This window comes from Paroedura picta, chromosome 16 (assembly GCF_049243985.1).
Source record: "Paroedura picta isolate Pp20150507F chromosome 16, Ppicta_v3.0, whole genome shotgun sequence".
NCBI lineage: Eukaryota > Metazoa > Chordata > Lepidosauria > Squamata > Gekkonidae > Paroedura > Paroedura picta.
The window spans coordinates 23,786,028-23,808,975 of record NC_135384.1 but is presented as its reverse complement, the minus strand read 5'-3'; the positions used below and the strand labels follow the sequence as shown (position 1 = coordinate 23,808,975).

The window sequence follows — 22,948 nt, the reverse complement described above, 5'->3', positions numbered from 1 at the left end:
AACAACTCCTTGCTGTGTGCTTGTAATGGGCAAGACCTGGCACAAGGTGTTTCTTCTAGTCCAATTTGAAAGCAAACTTAAGAACCATGCAAACAGCCCATTGCGTATTCCCATCGCTTTGAATGCACTCTGTTATCTTGTTAAAAATTATACTGAATGTGCTGTTTGCTGCTCCGTACCTTTGTGCTATTGCTCATTCAAGCAGAACTGTATTAATCACATTTTTCTTCTTGCTTACATCATCACTGGATCCAACCCAATATCTTGAAAAGTTCAGCAGGTTGTTCCTAGGAAGGTGACTGTAAGCCACTTTGAGACTCCTTCCAGGTAGAGAAAAGCAGCATATAAGAACCAACTCTTCTTCTGCTGCTGTAGGATACCATGCCAAGCATCCATTTTTTTCAAGGAGAACTGACCTTTGTAGTCTGGTGATGGACTAATTCACGCTTCCCTAGATTACCTGCAAATTATTTCAATTTTCTAAACACTGGAGGGAACAAGGAGGGAATGTAATAGGGGAGAAACAATACCAATTGATAATTTCTACCACAGACATAATGGCACATATCTTGGGAAACTTTTTTCCAGGGGAAGGGGTTAGCCTCAGGAATGTGCCACCCAGTTCCAAATGTTTAATAGTGATTGTGGGGATGAAAATTGCAGGAGGAATAACGTTTCATCAATATTATATTGAAAATGACCACACACAGAGTCAATTGAAGACAGACTGTAGGAGATTGCTGCATGAGGAATTCTGAAGGGCCTTACTCATATGGAAACATTTAATAACAATGGTTATTGTTATTTTTATTTATAGTTCTCCTTGCTCACTGGGACACAAGGCAGATTGATCTTCAGTCAATCAGGAGGCGGATTATAAAATAGGATAGCAACATTTGAATCTAACGGAATATATTCTCAATTTTTTTTAATGCCATTTTGTACTTGCTTCTTTTGTTTGCCGCTAGTAAATGCTTTGACTCTCCTTGTAAAGGGGCGGGGCTTCAGAAGCACCATTCCTCAGCCTGTGCATCTCCTCTGGGAATTTGACAAACCCTTTTGTGTATTTTCCTTGTTATTGTGGCCCCCTTTCTCTGACAGAGGTGTGTTAATTTTGAGACCAAAAGGAGTTTGACCTCGCCTCAGGTTTTGTGTAACAACAACATTAGGGGCCAGTAGCGCCTTTAAGACCAGCAAAGATTTATTCAAGGCGTGAGCTTTCGAGTGCAAGCACTCTTCCTCAGACTGAATGAACCATTGTAACAGTGGAAATATAAGGCAAAAGCTAATTATGGTAAATTAGTAAACTGTGTCACAACATCCAGATTCAGCCATATGATAATTCTTTGCTAAAACGGCCAAATCAGTCCCCTTAAGTTCAGTTGTAGTTCACAAAAACACTGGAGAAATAAAACTGTCTACATTAGTAATTAATGGTTGTCACTTTACCAGTTGTTGGGTTTTGTGTGTAAGAGAGAGGGAGGGAAGGAATTATGCTGTTCCACAGAGGTAGTGTCCCTCAGAAGAACATGTGAAGAAGTTATTTTTTAAGAATACTTGAGTGTCTAGTTTATTTAATAAAGCTTTAATTTTTTTCCAAAAAGAAAACGGACAACCTTTTCTCATGGGAATTCTTTCTCCATCCTGTATCCCTTAGTTGCTGATGGAGACAGTGGACTCTGACATCCGAAGCTGCCCTCTCTGCCAGGTGGCCTTCCCCATTGGTTACCCGGACGATGCTTTGATAAAACACATTGATTCCCACCTGGAGAACAGCAAGATCTGAGGCCTGCGCTGTCATCCCTTCTTCTTCTGGCTTCTTTAACGAGACCTGTCCACCTCAACCCAACCCACCTTTCTTGGATGCTGCATGAAAAGCAATGGAGCAACAGGGGCTCTCTCTCAAATACCTCCAAGTCTCCAGTAGACCGAGCCGTGAAGAGTTTTTGCCCCTCTCTCTCTCTCTCATCCCCTTCTCTTTGCCTTGGTTTTCTCAAAGTGGGTTCTCCTTCCTGCTCTGTATGAGCAGGACCTGCAATATGTCTCCAGGACTTGAACCAGCTGTGGTGGTGTTGGGGTTGGAAGGGTAAGGTTGAGATCCATGGACCAGACTTAGAAGGCTCACAGCCTTGGCCCGGTCTGGATGTTCTTGGAAGCTATCTTGTCTTCATGGTTCAGTTTTGATGTCTCTGGGAGATCTCAGGGTAGGATGAGTGAGAAGTCACCTATGGTTGTGTGTATTGTTGTGGGGTGGGGTTGGAAAGAACAGGTGGGTGGGCGAATTCCAACCTACTGAGGGTACAGCCCCGCCGCTCAGGTGAAAGAAATCGAAAGGTTTCGTCTATGTGCCCGTCTCAATGCAGGAATGTCCAAGTGGGTCAAATCCCCCCCTGCCTTTTCAAGCATTCAGGCCCAAACCGTGTGGGTTGTTTCTCGGACATAGAAACCCTCGGCCTCCAACTTGCTGGTTCGAGCGTCTTGGTCTTGGTCTTTTACATTAAAAGCCCACTTCTTCTTTTAATGATGCTGCTGAGAATTTAGAGCCAACTTCCAGAAGTGTAGCATGGATGTTCTCACGTTATTGCACTGGACATTATAACACACAAAAGCTTCTTCTCTCTTTCTTTCTTTCTTTTTTTTGCGGGGGGGATGCTGAAGGAGCCTCCCTCCTTTGTGCCGGTTTCTTACATGGTGCATTGGAGGACCAGCCCACCCCCGACTCGAGTGGCGCTCCAGGAAGCCCCCCCTCCACCCCCCGTGCGTTACCGTCTGTGTTCTCCTTTTGGCAACTGTTTTTTCACTTCCCTCATAAGGAAGCCCCTCACCTGGCTTTCGGTAGTTTGTTCCCGTATAACCAGAATTGTACTCACTTACATTCTGCAACATTAATCTTCTGCAGTGACAGCATGTGAACACTGTTTTTGGACAACAGCCTAAATGTAAACACCTTTCCCGTATTGGTCACCTGCTGTTTACCTTTTGATCTCTCTCTCTCTCTCTCTCTCTCTCTCTCTCTCTGGCCTTACCAAGCATATATTTTGCTGTTCTGATCTAAAATGATTGGCATGTTCTGGTTGGCCTCTTTCGGGGGCCTGCCGCACCTCCACATTGCCAGAACCATCTCCGACATGGACCAGCATGTTGGGTTGCGGTCCAACACGCTGTGCTGTTTTTCTCCTCTTGAGGCTACCGTCTTCCCAAGCGCCAGGTTCTTTATTAACAAATGTACTTGCTTAGCCTGCCTTATCCCAAGGGCTCTGGGTTGTCCCCATAGGCTTGGGGCTTTTCCGCCTTGTGGTCTATTTCACAAGGATACTAGAAGGAGGAGGACAGAATTAAATGGTAACTCTAAGATACAGGTGTAATCTACACTGTTCCTATAACGCTACATTGGTCTGTCCCAATTCATTTGGGGAGGGGGGGGGAGACTTGAAACTAGAACTAAGAGGTCATTTTCTTCTCATCTATACTGTCTCCAGTCAGGGTTGCAAACTGCCATATGTCTCCCCTTCCATTTCACTTCCTTTCTCCTTGTTGCATGTTTCTGAATAGATTCATTCTTAAGTCAGAGATGAACATACATTGAAGGGAGGAGGGTGTACAGCAGCAAAGTCCTCCCACCCCCAGTCTTCAAATGGATGTTGCCCACAGACCACTGTAAAGTGAGCGGAGCACACAAAATCTTATGCCCAGAATAAAACTGCTTTGGTCTTAAACTGGACTCAGATGTCATTCTGCTGCTTCAGACCAACATGGTTACCCACCTCCCACCACAGCTCACTTATGGGGCCTACTTAGGCCAAACCTCCTGAGAGCCCTCCAAAAGTCAGAACCAACCCTCAGCCATAAAACAAAGAGGACAGAAAGTTTATATAGACTGGCATTCATGGTTATTCATTTATTTATTTCTATTTATTTCTTTTTCAATCTGTTACCCGCCACTCCCAGTTGCACACTGGCTGGAGACAGGTTACATTGTTTTAAAAACCCCTCAATAAAATCCATATAAAAATCCCATTCCCTTCAAAGCCCAGTGGCGTTCGATCCGAGCCCACCCCTACCCACTTCCCATAGCTCAAGCACCCCTTCTATCCATCCCGTGCCTCAGGGGAAAAACAGTGTATCTCCATTTCATCCACTTCACAACCTTTCTCTTCATGCCTTGTCCCAAATTCGTTGTCTGGTGAAAGGGTTTCCAGCAAGGCAAAGTCAAGGCAGTTGTTTTGCAGGCAGAGCCTGAGGATCTGAGGAAACAGATGAAGCCGATTTCACTTCCATCTCGCAAGTAGCTCTAAGGGGGACGTGTGGAGAGGAATGTGTGTAAAGCTACCGTGTGTCTCCTATTCGTGGCGATGTGCGGGAGAATTTGCCGGCGGATTGTGCACCCCAATCTGCCTGTCTCCCCCTCTGCTTCCCGTAATGTCCACCATCATCCGCCGCCTGAGGCGGTTACTTCATTTTGCTTTGTGACCGGGCTGCTTTGTGCACTCGCATGTATCTTATAACCAATGACTGTTACACCCCCTGCCCTCCTCACAACTGTCGCAGAGAACACATTTGAAATGCCTCTGAGTGGATGTCACGACACAGTGGATTGTTTGTGTCAAGTGGTTGACCACAACGATTGTGCAAATTGTAGCACCCCTGCAAATGGCCCTGAATCAAAGTGTGTCGAAACTCTCCCAACATGCATAGTAATTTGCCATAAGCACATGAACAACTGGACAATAGTGCGGAGCTATAGAAAGACAGCTACCTAACGGGCGGCCATATTGTATGAGCCTTCCCTAGTGTACGTCCTGAAAATTAGCCACGGAGAAATTCCATCCACATACATCATAATATGTTGCTGATTATTTGGGGATTTTTTATTTTCCTGTAAGAGAAGAACCCAGTTCTATGGCATGAGACCGACCATGCATCTCTTACAATTTGTCACTTTTCTTCTGTTTCTCTATGAAATCTACCTCAGAGTTAATGAGAAGGAGTGATAAACAAGCAAAAAAAATGGGTGGGGGTAGGGCTTGAATGATGAGCTTTTTAAAAAAAGATTTCATTTTTAATCTAGCTGAGCACTTCCTAAGGGCTGAAATATTACTGAGATTGTTTTCTTTGTCCCATAGGTTCACCATTAAAAAAAATAAATATATGCGAAGAGACTGGGAAGAGACTGGCTCCTAAGGTGGGTGAGGAAGATCTGAATCTGCCTGTTTCACAAGATCTTTCTCATCTATCTGGACTTAAGGTAGCATAATGGCTATGAACTAGGGACCCAAAGGATTCTTTAGCAGCCACTGCTGCCATGAATTGATGAAGTGGCTCTAGACAAAAATGTGCATTCTCATTGTGTTTGTCAACACAATACCTTGGATCACAAGTTGCCGTTCTACCAGTGCAGCGAGCCAGCTACTCTGACAGAACAGCTTTTCCACCTCCGGAGGAGTGGAGGGAAATTTTTTGCTGATTTCCCCCTCCTGATTTTCTTCCCATCCTGTCCTTTCAGTTTCAGTGACCCACAGGAGCACAGTTTAGGTGCACAGAAGGCTACGCAGAGAAAGGGGAAGCACAGAAGTTGCCTTTTGGTAGTATGACACCATTCCCACTGCTTAGGATGCAAGCCAGGTGTTCCTAGAGCCCCTCAGAAATGGACAATAAATGGTTGGGGAAGGACAGCAAGAGCATGATAAAGGTAGATTGTTGATGTGGAACATCTACTGGCGTGCTCCCTCATACGGAAATGTAGATGGACTGTTATCTCACCTTAGGGAGCACGCCACTAAATGGACTGTGGCGGAGGCGCCAGAGTAGTGAGGCGCTGTCATTGGTCTGGCGTCGCCACCACTGCCATTCTTCTGAGGCTACTCCCACCCTCTGCAGAGCAGGAGCAGCATCGGAAGGCTGGCGGTGGCAGTGGCAGCAGGTGCACCTTAGCTCTGGAGCTTGCTGGCCTGGCCCCACCTCCGCTGGGCTTCTGAGGCCACTCCTGCCCTCCGGAGAGCAAGCGTGGCCTTGGAAGACTGACAAGGGTGGCAGCAGCAGGCATGCCTCAGTGCTGGGGTTCTCTGGGCTAGTGGCTGCCTCTGCTGGGCTTCTGAAGCTGCTCCCACCCTCTGGAGAGCAGGGGAAGCCTCAGGAGACTGGCAGGGACGGGGCTCCTGTCTCTGTGAGACGCTATCCTGATTCCCAGCTCTTTTTTGGAAGTTTATTCAATATTATGGAATATGGAATTAATAGAGACTTATGTTCTGGGGACTATTGTAAATTTAATACTTGTGGAGAGCATTCACATATTCCGTTGTAAATACTCTGGTGCGAAAACAGCACTATTAGGGCCTTTCCGCACAAGGACCAATGTTGCTAAATGTTTGCAGTATGCAGAAACGCTATATTAAATAGTGGAATTTTGTCATTCCGCATACTTTCAATTCTAGTGGAATATTGTAGTCCCAGTAGCGGTCTATTCGTTCCCCACAGGTTTCCGGTCTCGCTGGAATCACAACAAAAGAAGCAATATTTTTTTGCGCTTCTTCCCACCCCTGGCCGTCAATGAACTGTTGTGTTCATGCTCCCTAAAAGCCCCTTTCCCTTTAAAAACTGTTTTTTAAAAACTCAATTCGCAACGAATATTTGTTCAATCATTGTCTCAGAAAGACCTTTTTCACTGGCATAGGAACTGGCGCTTAACCGTTTACATGCTCTTCAAGTAATAACCCCCCCACCCCAATGTGTTACGGCTTGTGCTCAGAAGTGTAGTGTTTTTTTCAGGAGGAATTCACTTTTCCCAATTCCCCAAAAAGTGCTACAATGAAGCGCTTTTTGCGGGAGTGTTGCAGGAGTGTTGCAGATTTTGTGCGATGTCATGAGGAATGTTGAATTTGTAGCGTTTACCAAAGGTAAGACCTGCTATATTTAAGTCATGTGGAATGGCCCTGGATTTCCCCCTAAGCGCTATAAAATTCTGATTGTTGCTGGAGTTCGGCGGGAGTTTGCGGTTTGTTTACGACGTCATGCGGAACGTTGAATCAATAGTGTTTACGAAAGGTAAGACTTTAGCTACATTTAAGTTGTGCGGAATGGCCCTTAATATTGAATGAAAAGCACCTCAGTCTCTCAATGGCTATTGATCATGATTCCCACGTTAATCATTCATGTTTATGTACAGTATATCTGTGAATACCTGATACTCAAAACAACAGGGGAATGATGATTGTCTTAGACCTGAACTAGATATGACTGCCAGCCCTCAAAATAGCCATGTTAACACATCTTGGGGACTGGTAGTCATATTGCAGCTACAGGTTTCCTGTGGGGTCTCGCAAAGTGCTACAAGGACATTATTTGAATTGGGACTGCAGTGCAGACGGGAGGGGCTTCAGTCACTCTGAAACAGATGCAGGAGATGGTATTTGACCTTCTGAGTGGCAGTATATACAATGAATACTGCAGTGCACCCTCCCGATGGGGTAAGGAGAATGAAATGGGGGAGGAGTTGACACCTATTCCCATTCCTACAGTATGGTCCCAGTCTAAATCAGTCTCCTACAGTGCTTTTATATTTTATTTATTTAATATTTATATTTGTTAACCACCACTCCTGTATCCAGCCGGCGTGTGTCGGTTTACAGCAAAATACTCACATAAAATACATACATTATCATAAAACCATAGTGACAGCAAAAAACAGTCTAAAAGCCTTCCCTCTCCCACCATGCTATAATAGGAGGCACCACCACACCCACACCCGGGGGTGGAGATCTGCTTGCGATACCTGACCTATGGGGCCTCTATCGGGGGGGACCCATTCTTCCTAGCCTGGCCTTAACCAAATGCCTGGTGAAAGAGCTTCGTCTTGCAGGTCCTTCGGAACTGTGATAGCTCCGACAGGGCCCTTAGCTTTTCCGGGAGCTCATTCCACCAGGCTGGGGCCAGGACCAAAAAGGCCCTGGTTGAGGCCAGGCATGCCTCCTGGGGTCCAGGGACAACTAGTCAATTCAAACCCACTGAGCAAAGATCCCTGAGGGGGGCATAAGGAGACAAGCAGTCCCTCAGTTAAGCGGGAATCAAGTCCCTGTAGGTTACTAGCAGCTTCATCGTGACTACCAGACCCCGTGGTGTCCCATTTCGTTCAGGCTTCAAGGAGTAATCCTAAACAAATCTACTCAGACATTACTCTTATTTTACTAAATGGAGCTTACTTCTAAAAAGTGTTCTTAAATTTGTGGCTAAAATGTCCCATTTGTAAGTTGCCTGAAAGCATTTGCCTGCCACTGCTCAAAGAAGAATGCATTTTGTATTGAGCTCCTTGGAGCAAGGGTGGTATCAAAACAGGCTCAATAAACTGATGACCCAATCTAGCCAGGTTCCCAGTCTTTGAAACACACTTTCAGGTTACTGCAATGAGTTAATCTTTAATATCCTTTATTCCTCTCTTGTTCTCATGATCAGCATTGCTAAAGGGTGGAGGCGTTATTCCACCTGCTTGTATTTTTAAGGGATGTTCTTTCAGCCTTCAGTCTTTATCAACTAGCACAGAGATTTCTAGCAATCTCTGTTGTCGACCAGAATGTCCACTCTGTTTTATCAAATGCCTTTTGAAGGAGTGGAAGGAGACCATACTTTTGCTGTTTTTAAACGGCTTGGGGGAACAAAAACCAAGGTGGATAAGTGCTTTAAAGGGTAATTAATCCATAAGTGCTCTTTTAAACAACCTCCCTAACACCTTAACATTTCATTAAAACCCTGTTTTTTTTCTGATTAGCAGTTTCTCTTGAATGAAACACCTTATTTGCTACAAGCTTTTCCTTTTACCCAGTCAGCAAAATCAAAATCTCTAACCCTATTCTCTCTTGCCTGACTACTTTGCCCAAATATGAAGAAACAAGGAAGGTATTCTTAGCTACCTGCTGAGAAAAAACCTTGGGAGAGAGATTGGTCTGTCTTTATTGTCCTGATCCCTTCTTCTTCTTTCCCCCCCCCCCGGTGTGTGTGTGTGTTTCTCTTTTGAAGAGATTCTGTGCTCTGTGAAACAGAATTACTCCAATAAAAGTTACCATCTGACATGTTTCCTTCTACGGCTGTTTCTTGGGTCAGTGGTTATTGTCTAAGGCAGGTGTCCCCAGTATTGTTGAGCCTGGGGCAGTTCTGGAATTTGTAGAATGTGAAGTGGGTACCACCGCAAGATGGCTGCCAGGGTGTGCTGGGGGAGACATGAAATTTTTATACCACATCCTCATGAATGGTCACCTCGGGGCAGTTTACGGGACTCACAAATATACATCCTTTCAAGCAATCAGTAAAGATGTTGAGATGTTTCAAGTCCAGCATCTTCTTATAATAGAAAGAGGTGTGTCTGAATGGGTGCTGTGCAGGTGTAAAGGGAATGCCTTGTGGCTTTATCTCCATTGAGGTGGGAGAAAGAAAGGATCAACTAAGTGATGCTTTCCGGGAGAAGAAAATGGGGACCAGAAAGCCCATAGTTACCATAGTGGGATCACTGGTCTAGAATCTGTAGACAGGAACATTTTTTGTATTCTGACTCTACAGAACTTTTCTTACTAAGTTCTAAATCAGTACTTGATCATTAAACTTGAACCACTTTCATTTCTGTTTCTATACTTTTAGTAACTGGTGTGGATTAGAATTCGTGCAGCATACAAAGCTGTGCCTATTAACATGCTAGCTCCCTTTAGCTGCCATGCTAGTGAACAGAATGGTGGATGTATATTAAGTGGGAACTAATTCATGTCATGCAAACTTAAATGGACTCCGGGGAATGGTAGAGGACAGGAAGGCCTGGAGGATCATTGTCCATGGGGTCGCGATGGGTCGGACACGACTTCGCACATAACAACAACAACAACAATTCATGTCAAGGGGTTTTTGGGCCTGGAGGAAAACACAGGCAATATACTTCGGTGCCTAAGGTGGGAAATCCACATGGTACCTTCGCCCATTAACATCTGGAACAGCTGGCTTGGAAGTTCTGCACAAACCTCTGTGAAAACCATAGAAGCTGTGCAACAGAGGTCAGATCTTTCTCCTACTCTGCAACCATTAATGGTGCACCAGATTCACTGTATGAGTGGCCATCCATCCTTACCTTGTGGTAGAGGTACCTCTGCGCTACAGAGGTGATACAACTCTATTGAGACAATATAGTTTGTTCACACACACCCCTCTAGGTTAAGGAAGTTAATAATCTGTACGCCCACAAAACCTCTTTGCTAGTTAGCCTTGTTTTGTTTGTTTTTTTAATTTTGCCATCATTCATCTGAGTCTTGAGTCACAGGGGGTAAAAGTGAAAAATGTATTTTAATTAACAAATAAGAGGTAGACAGTTCTCTCTCTCTCCCTCTCCCTCTCTCCTGGTCTGATCTTCCTGAGAAATGCAATAACATGGTCTGCAAAAATCTAGTATGTTCAGCCTCATATCTTGGACACGGGGATGTGTCATGGGATAAATCCTCAATAAACTTTTGGTCACAAGGAGCAGACTCTCTGGGACCCAAGTAAAATGGCCTTCTAAGACTGTGAGTTAATTTTAAAATATTAAAAAATTTGCAATTCTGTGGGGAGAAAAAAAAAGGAAAGGTTTTTTATGTGGGGCTCGAGATCATACTTGTCTGTGCATTGATAAGCACCAGAAGGCAGAGATTGCAACTGTAAATCAGCTGACAATCAATCAACCACCACAAGGGTATTTAAAATTGCATTTCTGCTTTGCACATGTCCTTGCTATTGGAATATGATGGTTCTTGCAGTGCTTTGTTGTTAGCTGTCATAGTCCCTGTTTTGGAGGAGACGTGGGATAAAAGTCTAATAAAATGAATAAAAATGAATGGTGGGAAAACGAATAAATGGTAGGAAAAGAACTATGTGGATTCAGCTTAACATTCATCTCCTCTTCCCAGGAAATCTTAGTAACTGTACTTCTGTAAGGTCAAACGGGGCCTCTCAACATTTTGCCAAACTACAAATCCCATAATTATTTGGGGGGAAGCCCTGACTTTAACATTGGTACAAAACCGCTATAACTTAGAAACGAAACATGATCCGTGCCATGGTACGTATTTCTTAAAACAAATCCCAGGGACCGTCTCTAGCTGAGCCCCGTTTCAAAGTTGACAAATGTGCAACAGTCAAGCGTCTGAATTCTCAAATCTGAAATTAATCTTTCCCTCGCTTTAGCAAACACTGAGTCATATCAAGTCTTCCTCCAGAAGCAGTTCTTATTTGAGTCAAATTGGGTCACTTATGCTTAGCAACCGAAGGAATTGAACAGCGGCGTCTTTGTGAAGGGAAGCAAGAATGAAGTGTCACCTTCCTTACCCAAAGAAGGAAGGGTTATCAACACCTTCCCCACATTCTTAATAATGAAACAAGGCCTCGGCAGCATAGAGGTTAGGGTGGTATGTTTCTTCCCCACAAAGAGCACGAAGTATCAGCCACTAATTAAGTTCTAATTATCCGAGGCAAGTTGATTTCCATTAACACATCTGATTCACAAGGAAAGAGACATGGCACCTCAGTTTTAAAGAAAACTTCATTAGCGCTCCCTCACACGTTTCCGGAAGCTTCCAACGAGGTGGTGGGGGAAACCATCTTGCTAATTTAACCACAGGCAAAGGCCTCAAACCAGCCAGTTATTTTGGTAAGCCATTGCCTGCATGGAGGTAAAAGTAGACTATCAAGTTGCCAACCTCCCGGTGGGGCCTGGAGAGTTTCCGGACAACAGAGCACCGTTTCTCTGGAGAAAAATGGCTGCTTTGGTGGGTGAACTCTATGGCATTATACCCCAGTGAGGCCTCTCTCTACCCTGAATACTGCCTTCCCCTGGCTCTATCCTCCCCCCCCAAAAAAAAAAATCTCCAGTATTTTCCCAATCTATCAAGCAGAAATTTCTCCAGAAATGGCAAGACCCATTCATTAAGACCAATCAAAATGTCATAAAGCTGCAAGCAAGTTTTCAAGTTCCACCAAACTCTTTCTTGTGTTAGAATCATAGAATAGAATCATAGAATCACAGAGTTGGAAGGGGCCATACAGGCCATCTAGTCCAACCCCCTGCTCAACGCAGGATCAGCCCAAAGCATCCTAAAGCCTCCAAGAAAAGTGTGTATCCAACCCTTGCTTGAAGACTGCCAGTGAGGGGGAGCTCACCACCTCCTTAGGCAGCCTATTCCACTGCTGAACTACTCTGACTGTGAAAATATTTTTCCTGATATCTAGCCTATATCATTGTACTTGAAGTTTAAACCCATTACTGCGTGTCCTCTCCTCTGCAGCCAACAGAAACAGCATCCTGCCCTCCTCCAAGTGACAACCTTTCAAATACTTAAAGAGGGCTATCATGTCCCCTCTCAACCTCCTTTTCTCCAGGCTGAATATTCCCAAGTCCCTCAACCTATCTTCATAGGGCTTGGTCCCTTGGCCCCAGATCATCCTCGTCGCTCTCCTCTGTACCCTTTCAATTTTATCTACATCCTTTTTGAAGTGAGGCCTTGAAGTGTTCAGACCCCCAAAGCCAAAAACCAAGGGCAGTGCAAAAGAGAGTTAAAGATGTTGCAGGGTGTGATGGAGATGCCCCTGTTCTGTAGCTGGTAGTCTTAAAATGGAATACAGGATGTATACCAAACACCATCTGCCCCAGTTAAGATTGCTGCACATCCGGTGGTGTATTCCATTTTAAGACTCTACAGCCTACAGTGCTGTCCTTTTGGTAGAGGGGTCAATACATTCAGCCTGATTAAGACTTCTGGGGAACTCCAAAGTTGGCTTATTTTGGTTTGTAGTACTAAAAAAAATGTATTACACGGCTATCGTTTTGAGAGTTTGTCAACTAATGTTAGTACTGAGGGTGGATGATGTTCCGTGGAAACATTTGGAGGCCTGTGAAAAATATGATTCTAGAAGACTCAACAGCTATTTTAGTGAATTGGTGATCTTACTATTACTGCTCATAGGGAGAGGGGAAAGAAAAAACTGCAGGTGCATTGTGAGACATTAACTTAGAGGAACTTAGATCTGTTTTCTTTAAAAAATGGTGAGAATTGGATTCTCGCGTGAGATCTATTGTGAAAGCTTCATGGCAGGGGGAGGAGGCCGGGGCTGTTAAGATCTGGGCTCTCCCACCCTTGAGTGAATAATACCGAAGCAGCTACCTTTTTAACCTCCCCCCCCACCCCGAGGTGCTATTCATCTGTGTGATCGGGGGGAATTGGAGAGTTTAACTGTCGTGGATTGGTTTTGGGTTGTGATGTTATTTGTAAGGGGTTTTCTAATGGGTTTTAATTGGAGTTTTATTGTGAATTTGTTAGCCACCGTGAGCTGGTCAACAGGAGTGGATGGATGGATGGATGGTTTGTTGGTTGGTGGCCTGGGAGGGAGGGAAGGAAGGAAGGAAGGAAGGAAGGAAGGAAGGAAGGAAGGAAGGAAGGAAGGAAGGAAGGACCAAGAGACCAATTCTATGGGCACCCAAAGAAGGTATCCCTATCAAGGAAAATAATAGATTAAAAAAATAAAAAACAAGCAACCCCCCCAACACACACATACACAATCCCCCCAAAAAAGAACAAAAAATGAAAAGTTAATCAAGCTCTAAGCCAGCTCTAAAGAACCAAAGCAGGAGGAAGGAACCCTCAACCCCACACACAACCTACCATCAGGCTCAAACAACAACAAAACACAAAAATAACTGTGAGTCCCAAACCAGAAGGAATTAAAATTTAAGAATAAAACCAAAGGGAAACAAAAACAACAACAAGAAGAAGTCTTGAGAGGCTAGACGGGGTGGTGGTTGGGCTCTAATACAGCTGAATGTACTTTTGAGAACTGTAAAAGGTGAGAATGGGAATGCAAGTCCCAAGGTGGGATCTGGGGATCCCCTGGAATTCTCATCCCCAGACTAAAGAGATCAGTTCCCCAGAGAAAAGGGCTGCTTTGGAAGATGGACTTCATAGCATTATACTCCACTGAGGTCCTTCCCTGCCCCAAATCCCACCCACTTTTGGCTCCACCCCCAAAATCTCCAGGTATTTCCCAGTCCTAGATAAGGAACCTGTCATTAGTGTGCTTTTGAACCATCTTGGAAATATCAATGTTTCAGACACTTATTTCTCAGAGATGAGGGATGGGAAAGTCGTGTAGAACAGTGGCCCCCAACCTTTTTATCACCGGGGACCGGTCAAAGCTTCATTTCCCCATTTCTAAAGATGCATTGTTTCATACAATTAAAACCATGAATGGATGCCATGACTGGTACAACATTCAGCGAGCTTGGTAGTATCAGAGTCGTAATTGAGAGTGGTTTTGCTTTAGAGTCAGGGTCTGCCAGACTCCTAGGCTTGTAAGAGACGAAAAAAGAGGTGTTTATCGTAATGAGGGGTGCTCTCACACATGCTAAATAATGCAGTTCCAATCCACCTCAGCGATGACTTGCAATGTTAGACATAAGGTGGTGACTAGGCAGCAAGGTAAAACAAGCAACAATAGGCTTATGGCATCTCTGTCTCTTGAGATGTCCCTTGGTGGGGCTAATTTAGGCTTGCCAGGTTCCGCCAGCCGGTGGGGGATTTGCCACCACCACCAGAGGATACTTCTGGTGGGGAGTGACAGGCAGCATCCTATCCTGATGTCACTCCCTGTGGAAAGTGGTCTTCATGGCATTATACCCCACTGAAGTCTGTCCCTTCTCCAAATTCCACCCACCTCAGGTTCCGTCCCCAAATTCTCCAATTATCTCCCAACCCTGAGCTGGCAACTCACTCTCTCTCTCTCTCTCTCTCTCTCTCTCCATCCATCCATCCATCCATCCATCCATCCATCCATCCATCCATCCATCCATCCATCTATCCTTCTTAGATTTTTAGACCGCCCTCCCATACGGGCCAGGGCGGTTTCCATGGGAACATTGCGGGATACGTAGAACGTTATACATTAATCACAGTCACAACAATATATCAGTAACAATTCCAACAGTAAATATAAGTTGAACAGGGGACCATAATTAACTCATTGAACATTTGCGACAGAACAACTTGAACAAAGCCCCTAGGGAGGTCAGAAATGTTCAGATTATGGAGGGTATGATTTGAGGGGGACCGCTGGATGTTTCTAGGTTGGACTAACCTCAGTCGACATGTACCTTAACCCCAACCGTAGAGCTTTGCCCAAACTGAAAGCATTGCGAGTGACATGATGCCATTGCTTCTGGGTTCACAGAGAGGCACATCAGTGCATCACTGGTGACATCACTGTGTTGCTGGTAATACACCTCCCCCCCCAATAAGTCTTGTACTAGCAACCCTAGGCTAATCGCTGGTCACATGTCTGCCCAGGTCCCTGTCAATGAGCAAGATCCAAAGACTCTGAGGTTTTGCCTAGCTTTTGAAAAGTCGCTGCGGCCTAATTGCAAGCCAAGGGCCGGGTCTTGTCCACGGGGGATTTTTCCAAAAGTGGGCAGTTTAGTGCTTTCATGGTCCCCTCAGACTGTGTACTAATCAGGAGGGGAATTGGGCAGGGCAGGCCTGATCTCAACTTCCAGTTGGTGGCCGGAGATCTCCCGTTATTACAACTGGTCTCCAGGGCCCATTCTGCACACAGAGGATAATGCACTTTCAATGTGCTTTGGCAGCTGGATTTTCCTGTGTAGAACAGGAAAATCTACTTCTAAAGTGCATTGAAAGTGCATGATCTATTGTGTGCAGAATAGGTAGGTGACACAGAGGAGGCACCTGGGGAACATGGCTGTTTTGGAAGGTAGACTCTATGGAATGATGCCTCATTGAAGTCACTCCCCTCCCCAAACCCTGCCGTCTTCAGACTCCATCCCAAAACCCGCAGGTATTTCCCTACTTGGAGCGTGATGCAGTGCTCCCGTGTTCTCCATGGAAGAGAGGTAAATTCTGTAGCAACAGATGGGTAGATGGCCTAGTCCGCAGTTCATAATGTACAGTCCTTTGGATATGCTGAAATTAAGTGTGTCACCGTGAAATTAGTGCATTCATAGTGCCTTCATTACCCCCTCTCAAATGTGAACAATATAAAAGAAGAACATGCGATAGACCATTTATGCACTGGAGGTTTCATGCCAGGCTGCAGGCTGGAGTTTTAGTCATGGCAGGTTGCCCCACCTCTTCCTGCACCCACATGGGGGAGCATTTGGCCTGGTGCGCCTCATCCAGCCTGGAATTGTGCTCCTGGATGGGAGCTGAGGCAGTGAAGTCCCTAGTGCATAAACGGTCATATTGTCTTTACATTTTTACAGGTATTATACAGATAAAGTAATTCCCTGTAAATTATTCAGATAAAAAGATTATTCAGATAAAATAATTCCCTGTCAAGCTTGGTATTCATCTGAACATAACATTCAATCATAGCAGAATTATTTTTTTCCTCCTTAACTAAGATTTCAGTTCAGATATGATTTGCTTTGGAACTTAAAATTCACACGGGGCACTTAAAAATGGACTAGATATAAGTTTTGGAAAGCATGTTAAATCAGATAGCGGTATATTTAGGGCACTGGGAAAAAATTCTGATTCATATTTTACTGAAAAATCCATGCCGCTGTTACTTGCGTAAACTTTCTGGTAAAATTATAATAAAACAATATTAATAAATGTGCCATTTACAGAGTGCTTTAAGGGGTTCAGTGTATTCCATGTATCATAAATGTGATCATGTGAAGCCAGGGGACTCTAGCAGCTAGCGGTGGAATCCTGCGCTTTTCCTTTAGTAGTTCTTACACTGAGCTTGTTAAGTAGGTCAGATCCCGTTTACTGATGGAATCTGAGAACTAATGATCACACAGCAGACCTAATGGCTTCAGGAAAGCCCCAGCTTCTGTCTAGCACACTCCACAGGGTTATTGTGAGGCCAAAAGAAAAAACAATCCTCCGAAGGACAGATGAAGATAATGAGGGGGAAAATATAACCTCATCGGATCCTCTTCTGCGACGCCTGAAGGACTCAAGAGCAATGGAAGGGACTAAAGCGAAGCAAAGAAACTAACTCCTAAGTGAATTCGGCAGTCATGGGATAAGAGGACAAATCCTCTTGTGGGTTAAAAACTGGTTGATTAACAGGAAACAAAGAGCGTGAGCATAAATGGGCAGTTTTCACTGTGGAGGGTGATAAGCAATAGGTTATGGCAGGTACTGGGTCTGGTGCTTTTTAACTTGTTCATTAACAATTTGGAGTTGGGAGTAAGCAGTGAAGGGCCAAAGGCTGCAGATGACTCTGTTATTCAGGGTTGTGAGAACCAGGAAGGACAGAGAAGCTCTCCAGAGGGAACTGTCAAGGTTCGGCAAGTGGGCCTCAACTTGGCAAGTGAGGTTCAACATGGGCAAATGCAAAGTAGTGTCCGTTGGAGCCCAAAATCCTAACTATAAATATATGTTGATAGGGACCGAACGGGCAGTAGCTGACCAGGGCCCACTCTGCACACATTAGATAAAGCACTTTCAATGAAGCAGATTTTCTTGTTCCGCACAGGAAAATACAGCTGCAAAAGCACACTGAAAGTGCATTATCCCACATGTGCAGTGGCTATTAGCCACAAGGAGAGGAAACACTACGTATGGAGCAGTGATACTCTACATTAGTGGTGTTTTTAGGGGGAGGGGCTACAGTGGGAGCGCTTCTGAAGTTCTGGCCCTGCTGGTGGACCTCCTGATGGCACCTGGGCTTTGGCCACTGCGTGACACAGAGAGTTGGACTGAATGAGCCATTGGCCTGATCCAACATGGCTTCTCTTGGGTTCTTAAGATTTTATCCATTCTGAAGTATTACAGAGATATATCCCCTCTGGGAGGCTTTGGGGAGGGGAGGGTCTTTGATGGGGAAGAACGCCATAGAGTCCACCTTCCACCACAGCCATGTTCGCCGGGGGAACTGATCTCTATCACCAGTTGTAATAACATAGAATCATAGAATCATAGAGTTGAAAGGGGCCATACAGGCCATCTAGTCCAACCCCCTGCTCAACGCAGGATCAGCCCAAAGCATCCTAAAGCATCCAAGAAAAGCGTGTATCCAACCTTTGCTTGAAGACTGCCAGTGAGGGGGAGCTCACCACCTCCTTAGGCAGCATATTCCACTGCTGGACTACTCTGACTGTGAAATTGTTTTTCCTGATATCTAGCCTATATCGTTGTACTTGTAGTTTAAACCCATTACTGTGTGTCCTTTCCTCTGCAGCCAACAGAAACAGCATCCTGCCCTCCTCCAAGTGACAACCTTTCAAATACTTAAAGAGGGCTATCATGTCCCCTCTCAACCTCCTTTTCTCCAGGCTGAACATTCCCAAGTCCCTCAACCTATCTTCATAGGGCTTGGTCCCTTGTCCCCAGATCATCTTCATCACTCTCCTCTGAACCCTTTCAATTTTATCTACGTCCTTCTTGAAGTGAGGCCTCCAGAACTGCACACAGTACTCCAGGTGTGGTCTGACCAGTGCTGATAACCAGAGATCTCCAGCCACCACCGGGAGGTTGGCAACCCAAAGACAACTATCTGTTTCTGGTTGACTTTCAGCCACTCCAGGTTTTGCCAGCCACCTGCCAGCACGGCTCCTTGCAAGAGCACAGCTTTTCGAGGCTGTTTTTCATTTTTTTAACACAAATTTGGGGGCTTTTCTCATATCTGCTTGATGGTCACATGTTCCCATCACCTGTGCCTTACACCTTTCTAACCTTCCCCCCCTCCCTCCACGCTACCCCTTTCTCAGCTAGATTCTGAACTCTTTGCGGCTGAATCTGCAAAAAACCAGCACAAAGCTCTGGCTAGATGGTGTGAAGAAGATAAGCCAAGCTTTCAGCAGCTGTGGCAAAGCAGGGTTGCCAGAAAACTAATCTCGATGTCTTGAGAAGAAAGAGAAGGGAAGCCACAACGAGATGCACTGGAGCATTCTCATGAATCTGGGCATGGAGGGAGGGGGAGGCAGGTGGCTTTGGGTGTTTGATCAAGCTATGCATGAAGCAGCAAGGGGGGGAGCATAAAGTTGTGTTTCTTAGTAGTTGTGGAAGAGACCTCCAATCTGGGGGGGGGGGGAGATTAGAAACCCTCCGAAGTTGGGATGCCAGCCTCCAGGTGGGACCAAGCGATCACCCCTGGAATTACAGCTGATCTCCAGACTGCCCCAGTTCCCCATGGAGAAAATGGTTGCTTTGGAGGGTGGGCTTTAGGGCATTGGACCCCTATGAGGTCCCTGTCTTCCCCAAGCTCCATTCTAAAATCTCCAGAGTTCCCCAAACTAGATCTGGCAACCCTACCCTTCATCCGACAGGCAAGAGAGCTCTGCCGTTACATCAACTACCTCCTTGCCTGCTCTTCTTGCCCACTCCCAGATCTGGATGCCATAGGATTCTCTCCATGGCTATTCATGGACAATGAAGAAAGCAACCAGGAAGAAAGCTGGATCATTCCCTCCCACCTCCCACCTCGCAGTGGGTGTCCCGCTCTGGGATGGAAAATTCCTGGAGATTTGGGGATAGAACCTGGAGTGAGTGAAATTTGGAGAAGGGAGGGAACTCAGCAGGGATGTGATGCCACTCTGGGACTTCAGTTTCTCCCCATCTATGGTATACCATAGAGTCCACCCTCCAAAGCTGTCATTTCATCCAGGGGAACTGATCGGTGTAGTCAGGAGGTCATTCCAGGAGCTCTCCAGGCCCTACCTGGAGGCTGGCATCCTTAGCCTCCCGGTATTGTTTCATTTATGTTGCAAGCTACCTTTAGGTTGGCAGAGTAGAAAGGCTGCTAATGCATATTTCAAATAATTAAATGAAAAGCTATTCTGGTCGCAACCCTCATGGCAGCAAAATTCCAGAGGTGCCCACGACTTTCAAGAAAAAGGTTAGGGACCCCTTGCATAAACAGAGACCTGGTCTGTGATGAGAAATGCCCTCTGTTTTTCTAAATCACATGATAACATTTCAAAACCACCACACTGGTTGCGAATTGACTTACCATGAGTCAATCCTCCCCTTGTACGGCCAAGAAGCAAGGTTTCTAGCTAGGGTGAAGGAATATGAGTCAGGGTGGTTTAGTGCAAATCATTGAGGAGGTGTACCAAGGCAGTGGGAAGGGAGTAACCTGCCTCCCCGGGCCGATCTTTTGACATATATTTGGATTGTCTAATTGCAAGAGTGTGCTGGTCTAGCCCAAATCTGCTCCCCTTGTTTCAAAGCTAATGTTTTTTCTCCCCCTCTCCCCCCTCCAGGGGTCACCTCAGCAGGATATAATGCCACAGAGACCCCCTTCCGAAGCAACCGTTTTCTCCAGGGGAAACATTTGTGGGCATGCATGCTTCTTCAGATCCTTCACACTTTGTTGTGCTTGCACCTTAAATAAAGCTGTGTTGGCCTTCAAGGTGCCACTAGACTAAAATTTGGTTCTGCTGCTTCAGACCATCATTTCAGCCCACCTGAATCTATCTCCAAGGAGACTGATCTTGGTCAGCTGGAGATCAATTGCAATAGTGGGAGATCTCCAGGTGCCACCTGGAGGTTGACAGCCCTCCATCCCTCCCTCCCCTCTGCTTCCCTGCATCCAAATTCTCCATATTTACCCTTCAAACCTCACATGGCCTCTCCTTATGGAATGCCCTGCTTGAGAAGATCAGGTAGACTTTCCCTCTTCATGCTTTCCACAAAGTATGCAAGATCAGGGCCCTTGCTCCAGCTTGGTGTTGTGGTTAGGATTTATAATCTGGTGAGCTGGGTTTCATTCCACGCTCCCTCGCATGCAGCCAGTTGGGTGACCTTGGGTTCAACACAGCACTGATAAAGCTGTTCTGACCCAGCAGAGATATCAGGGCTCTCTCAGTCTCTCCTACCTCACAGGGTGTCTGTGGTGGGGAGAGGAAAGAGAAGGTGACTGTAAGCCGCTTTGGGACTCCTTCGGGTAGAGAAAAGCGGCTTGTAAGAACCAACTCTTCTTCTTCTTCAGTAATACCAGGGCTCTCTCAGCCTCACCTCCCTCACAGGGTGTCTGTGGTGGGGAGAGGAAAGGGAAGGCGACTGTAAGCCGTTTTGAGACTCCTTCGGGTAGAGAAAGGCGGCTTATAAGAACCAACTCTTCTTCTCCTAATGAAAGAGCCTCTTGACTACAAGCTGGACAGCGGGTGGAGGGTTAACTCTTATGCATTTCCATCTTTTAATGTTTCAGGGGATTTTTTTATGGGTTGTATTGTTTTTATTGCTTTACTGTAAACCGCCACGAGTCTTTGAGAGCGGCGGTATACAAGTCCAAAAATAAATAATTAAATAAAAAATAAATAAATGTAAAACTATTCCAGAGAGCTTTTCTATGCGGGCAATAGAGTTGCACTGTACTAAGTCGTTCCCAAGATCACTTGGAAAAATTATTAGAGGCTGTGGTCTACCCTGCTGAATACTGCTTGCTGAAACGAGGATCCTGTTGTGGCATTTTGTATCATTCCACGCCTCACGTTAGCGCTTAATGCTTTCCTTCTGTTCTGTTTTTAGCCTTCTAGTTGGTCGTACAAGTCTCATCCTGTGGCACTGTTTATTGAATGGTCCATCGGGCAATTGTAACAACAGTTAGCCCAAAGTAATTGGGCTGTTGCCCGTGGGACGTCTGTTTTTGATGTGCAAACCAACCTCCGGACAGTGTGAAATAAGCATGAGAAGGGGACTTCTAAGCATGTTTAGAGAGTGACCTCTCACCCCTGAATGTACTACACATAGGACTGTCAACGTCCAGCTTGAGCCTGGAAATCTTCCAGAATTACAATATAGAGTTTAAATCCCCTGGAAAACTGGGCTACGTATTTCTAATTATTAACTTTTTAAAATACTGGGACTGTTCGGCCATGGACCTTTTGGCATTTATCAGGTTATGCTTTCATTAGATTTTTGATTTTGCGTTTCCCCGCCAGAAGCTCAGGAAGGTACATGTGTGTTTCCCCCCCCCCTTCAGTCTCACATCACTTTGAGGCAGATTAAGCTGAGAGAGAGAGAGAGAGAGAGAGAGAGAGAGAGAGAGAGAGAGAAGCTCAAGATCATTTCACGAGCGTCCTGTTTTATCTCTGTAAACTGTGTTGAGGACCCAGGTGCATAAATAAAGAGGGCTAATTACTTAATTGAATTACACTTGGGCTATGGAATAATACCTGAAGCAGGACACCTGGATCCCATGTGTTCTTTGTATGTTCATGTGGAGAGAGGCGACAGTTCATTCATTTCTGAAAAGGGGAGTCCCATCCATCCCCCTGCGGCGAAGCCAGGCCCTCTGTCCTAAGAACTCTGCTCTCCTCATGAGTAGGTAGGGTTGCCAACTGGGAGTTAGGAAATTGTGATGCCAGAATCCATCCACAGCAGCCATCCCCCCCCCCCGGGGGGGTGACATGCCCTCAAACAAGAGACTCTTTGGTGGATGGAAATTTTAAAGATGGCTCTCGGCAAACCAGGGAATGAATACCATTGGATTCAGCACTGCAATTGAAGAAGAAGAAGAGGAGGAACAGGAGGAGAGTTGGTTCATATATGCCACTTTTCTCTACCTGAAGGAGTCTCAAAGCAGCTTACAGTTTCCTTCCCTTTCCTCTCCCCACAACAGACACCCTGTGAGGGAGGTGAGGCTGAGAGAGCCCTGATATTACTGCTCGGTCAGAACAGCTTTATCCGTGTTGTGGCGAGCCCAAGGTCACCCAGCTGGCTGCATGTGGGGGAGGAATGGGGCATCAAACCCTCCTCGCCAGATTAGAAGAAGAAGAGTTGGTTCTTATATGCTGCTTTTCTCTACCAGGAGTCTCAAAGTGGCTTACAATCGCCTGTGAGGGAGGTGAGGCTGAGAGATCCCTGAGATTACTGCTCAGTCAGCTTTATCTGGGCTGTGGCAAGGTCACCCAGCTGGCTGCATGTGGGGGAGCGGGGAATCAAACCCACCTCGCCAGATTAGAAGTCGGCGCTCCTAACCACTACAC

The 22,948-nt window shown here is 45.6% G+C and overlaps 1 protein-coding gene across 2 annotated transcripts in view; it reads left to right on the top strand.

Moving 5' to 3' along the window:
• The window catches only part of TBKBP1 (TBK1 binding protein 1), a 70,264-nt gene extending 61,207 nt beyond the window's left edge, over positions 1–9,057 (top strand). For both annotated transcript variants that reach the window (XM_077313112.1, XM_077313111.1), the window contains exon 10: positions 1,658–9,057. In XM_077313112.1, coding sequence (XP_077169227.1) covers positions 1,658–1,786 — 129 coding nt within the window. In that variant the 3' untranslated portion in view covers positions 1,787–9,057. The remainder of the gene's footprint in view (positions 1–1,657) is intronic.
• The last annotated feature ends 13,891 nt before the right edge of the window (positions 9,058–22,948 follow it).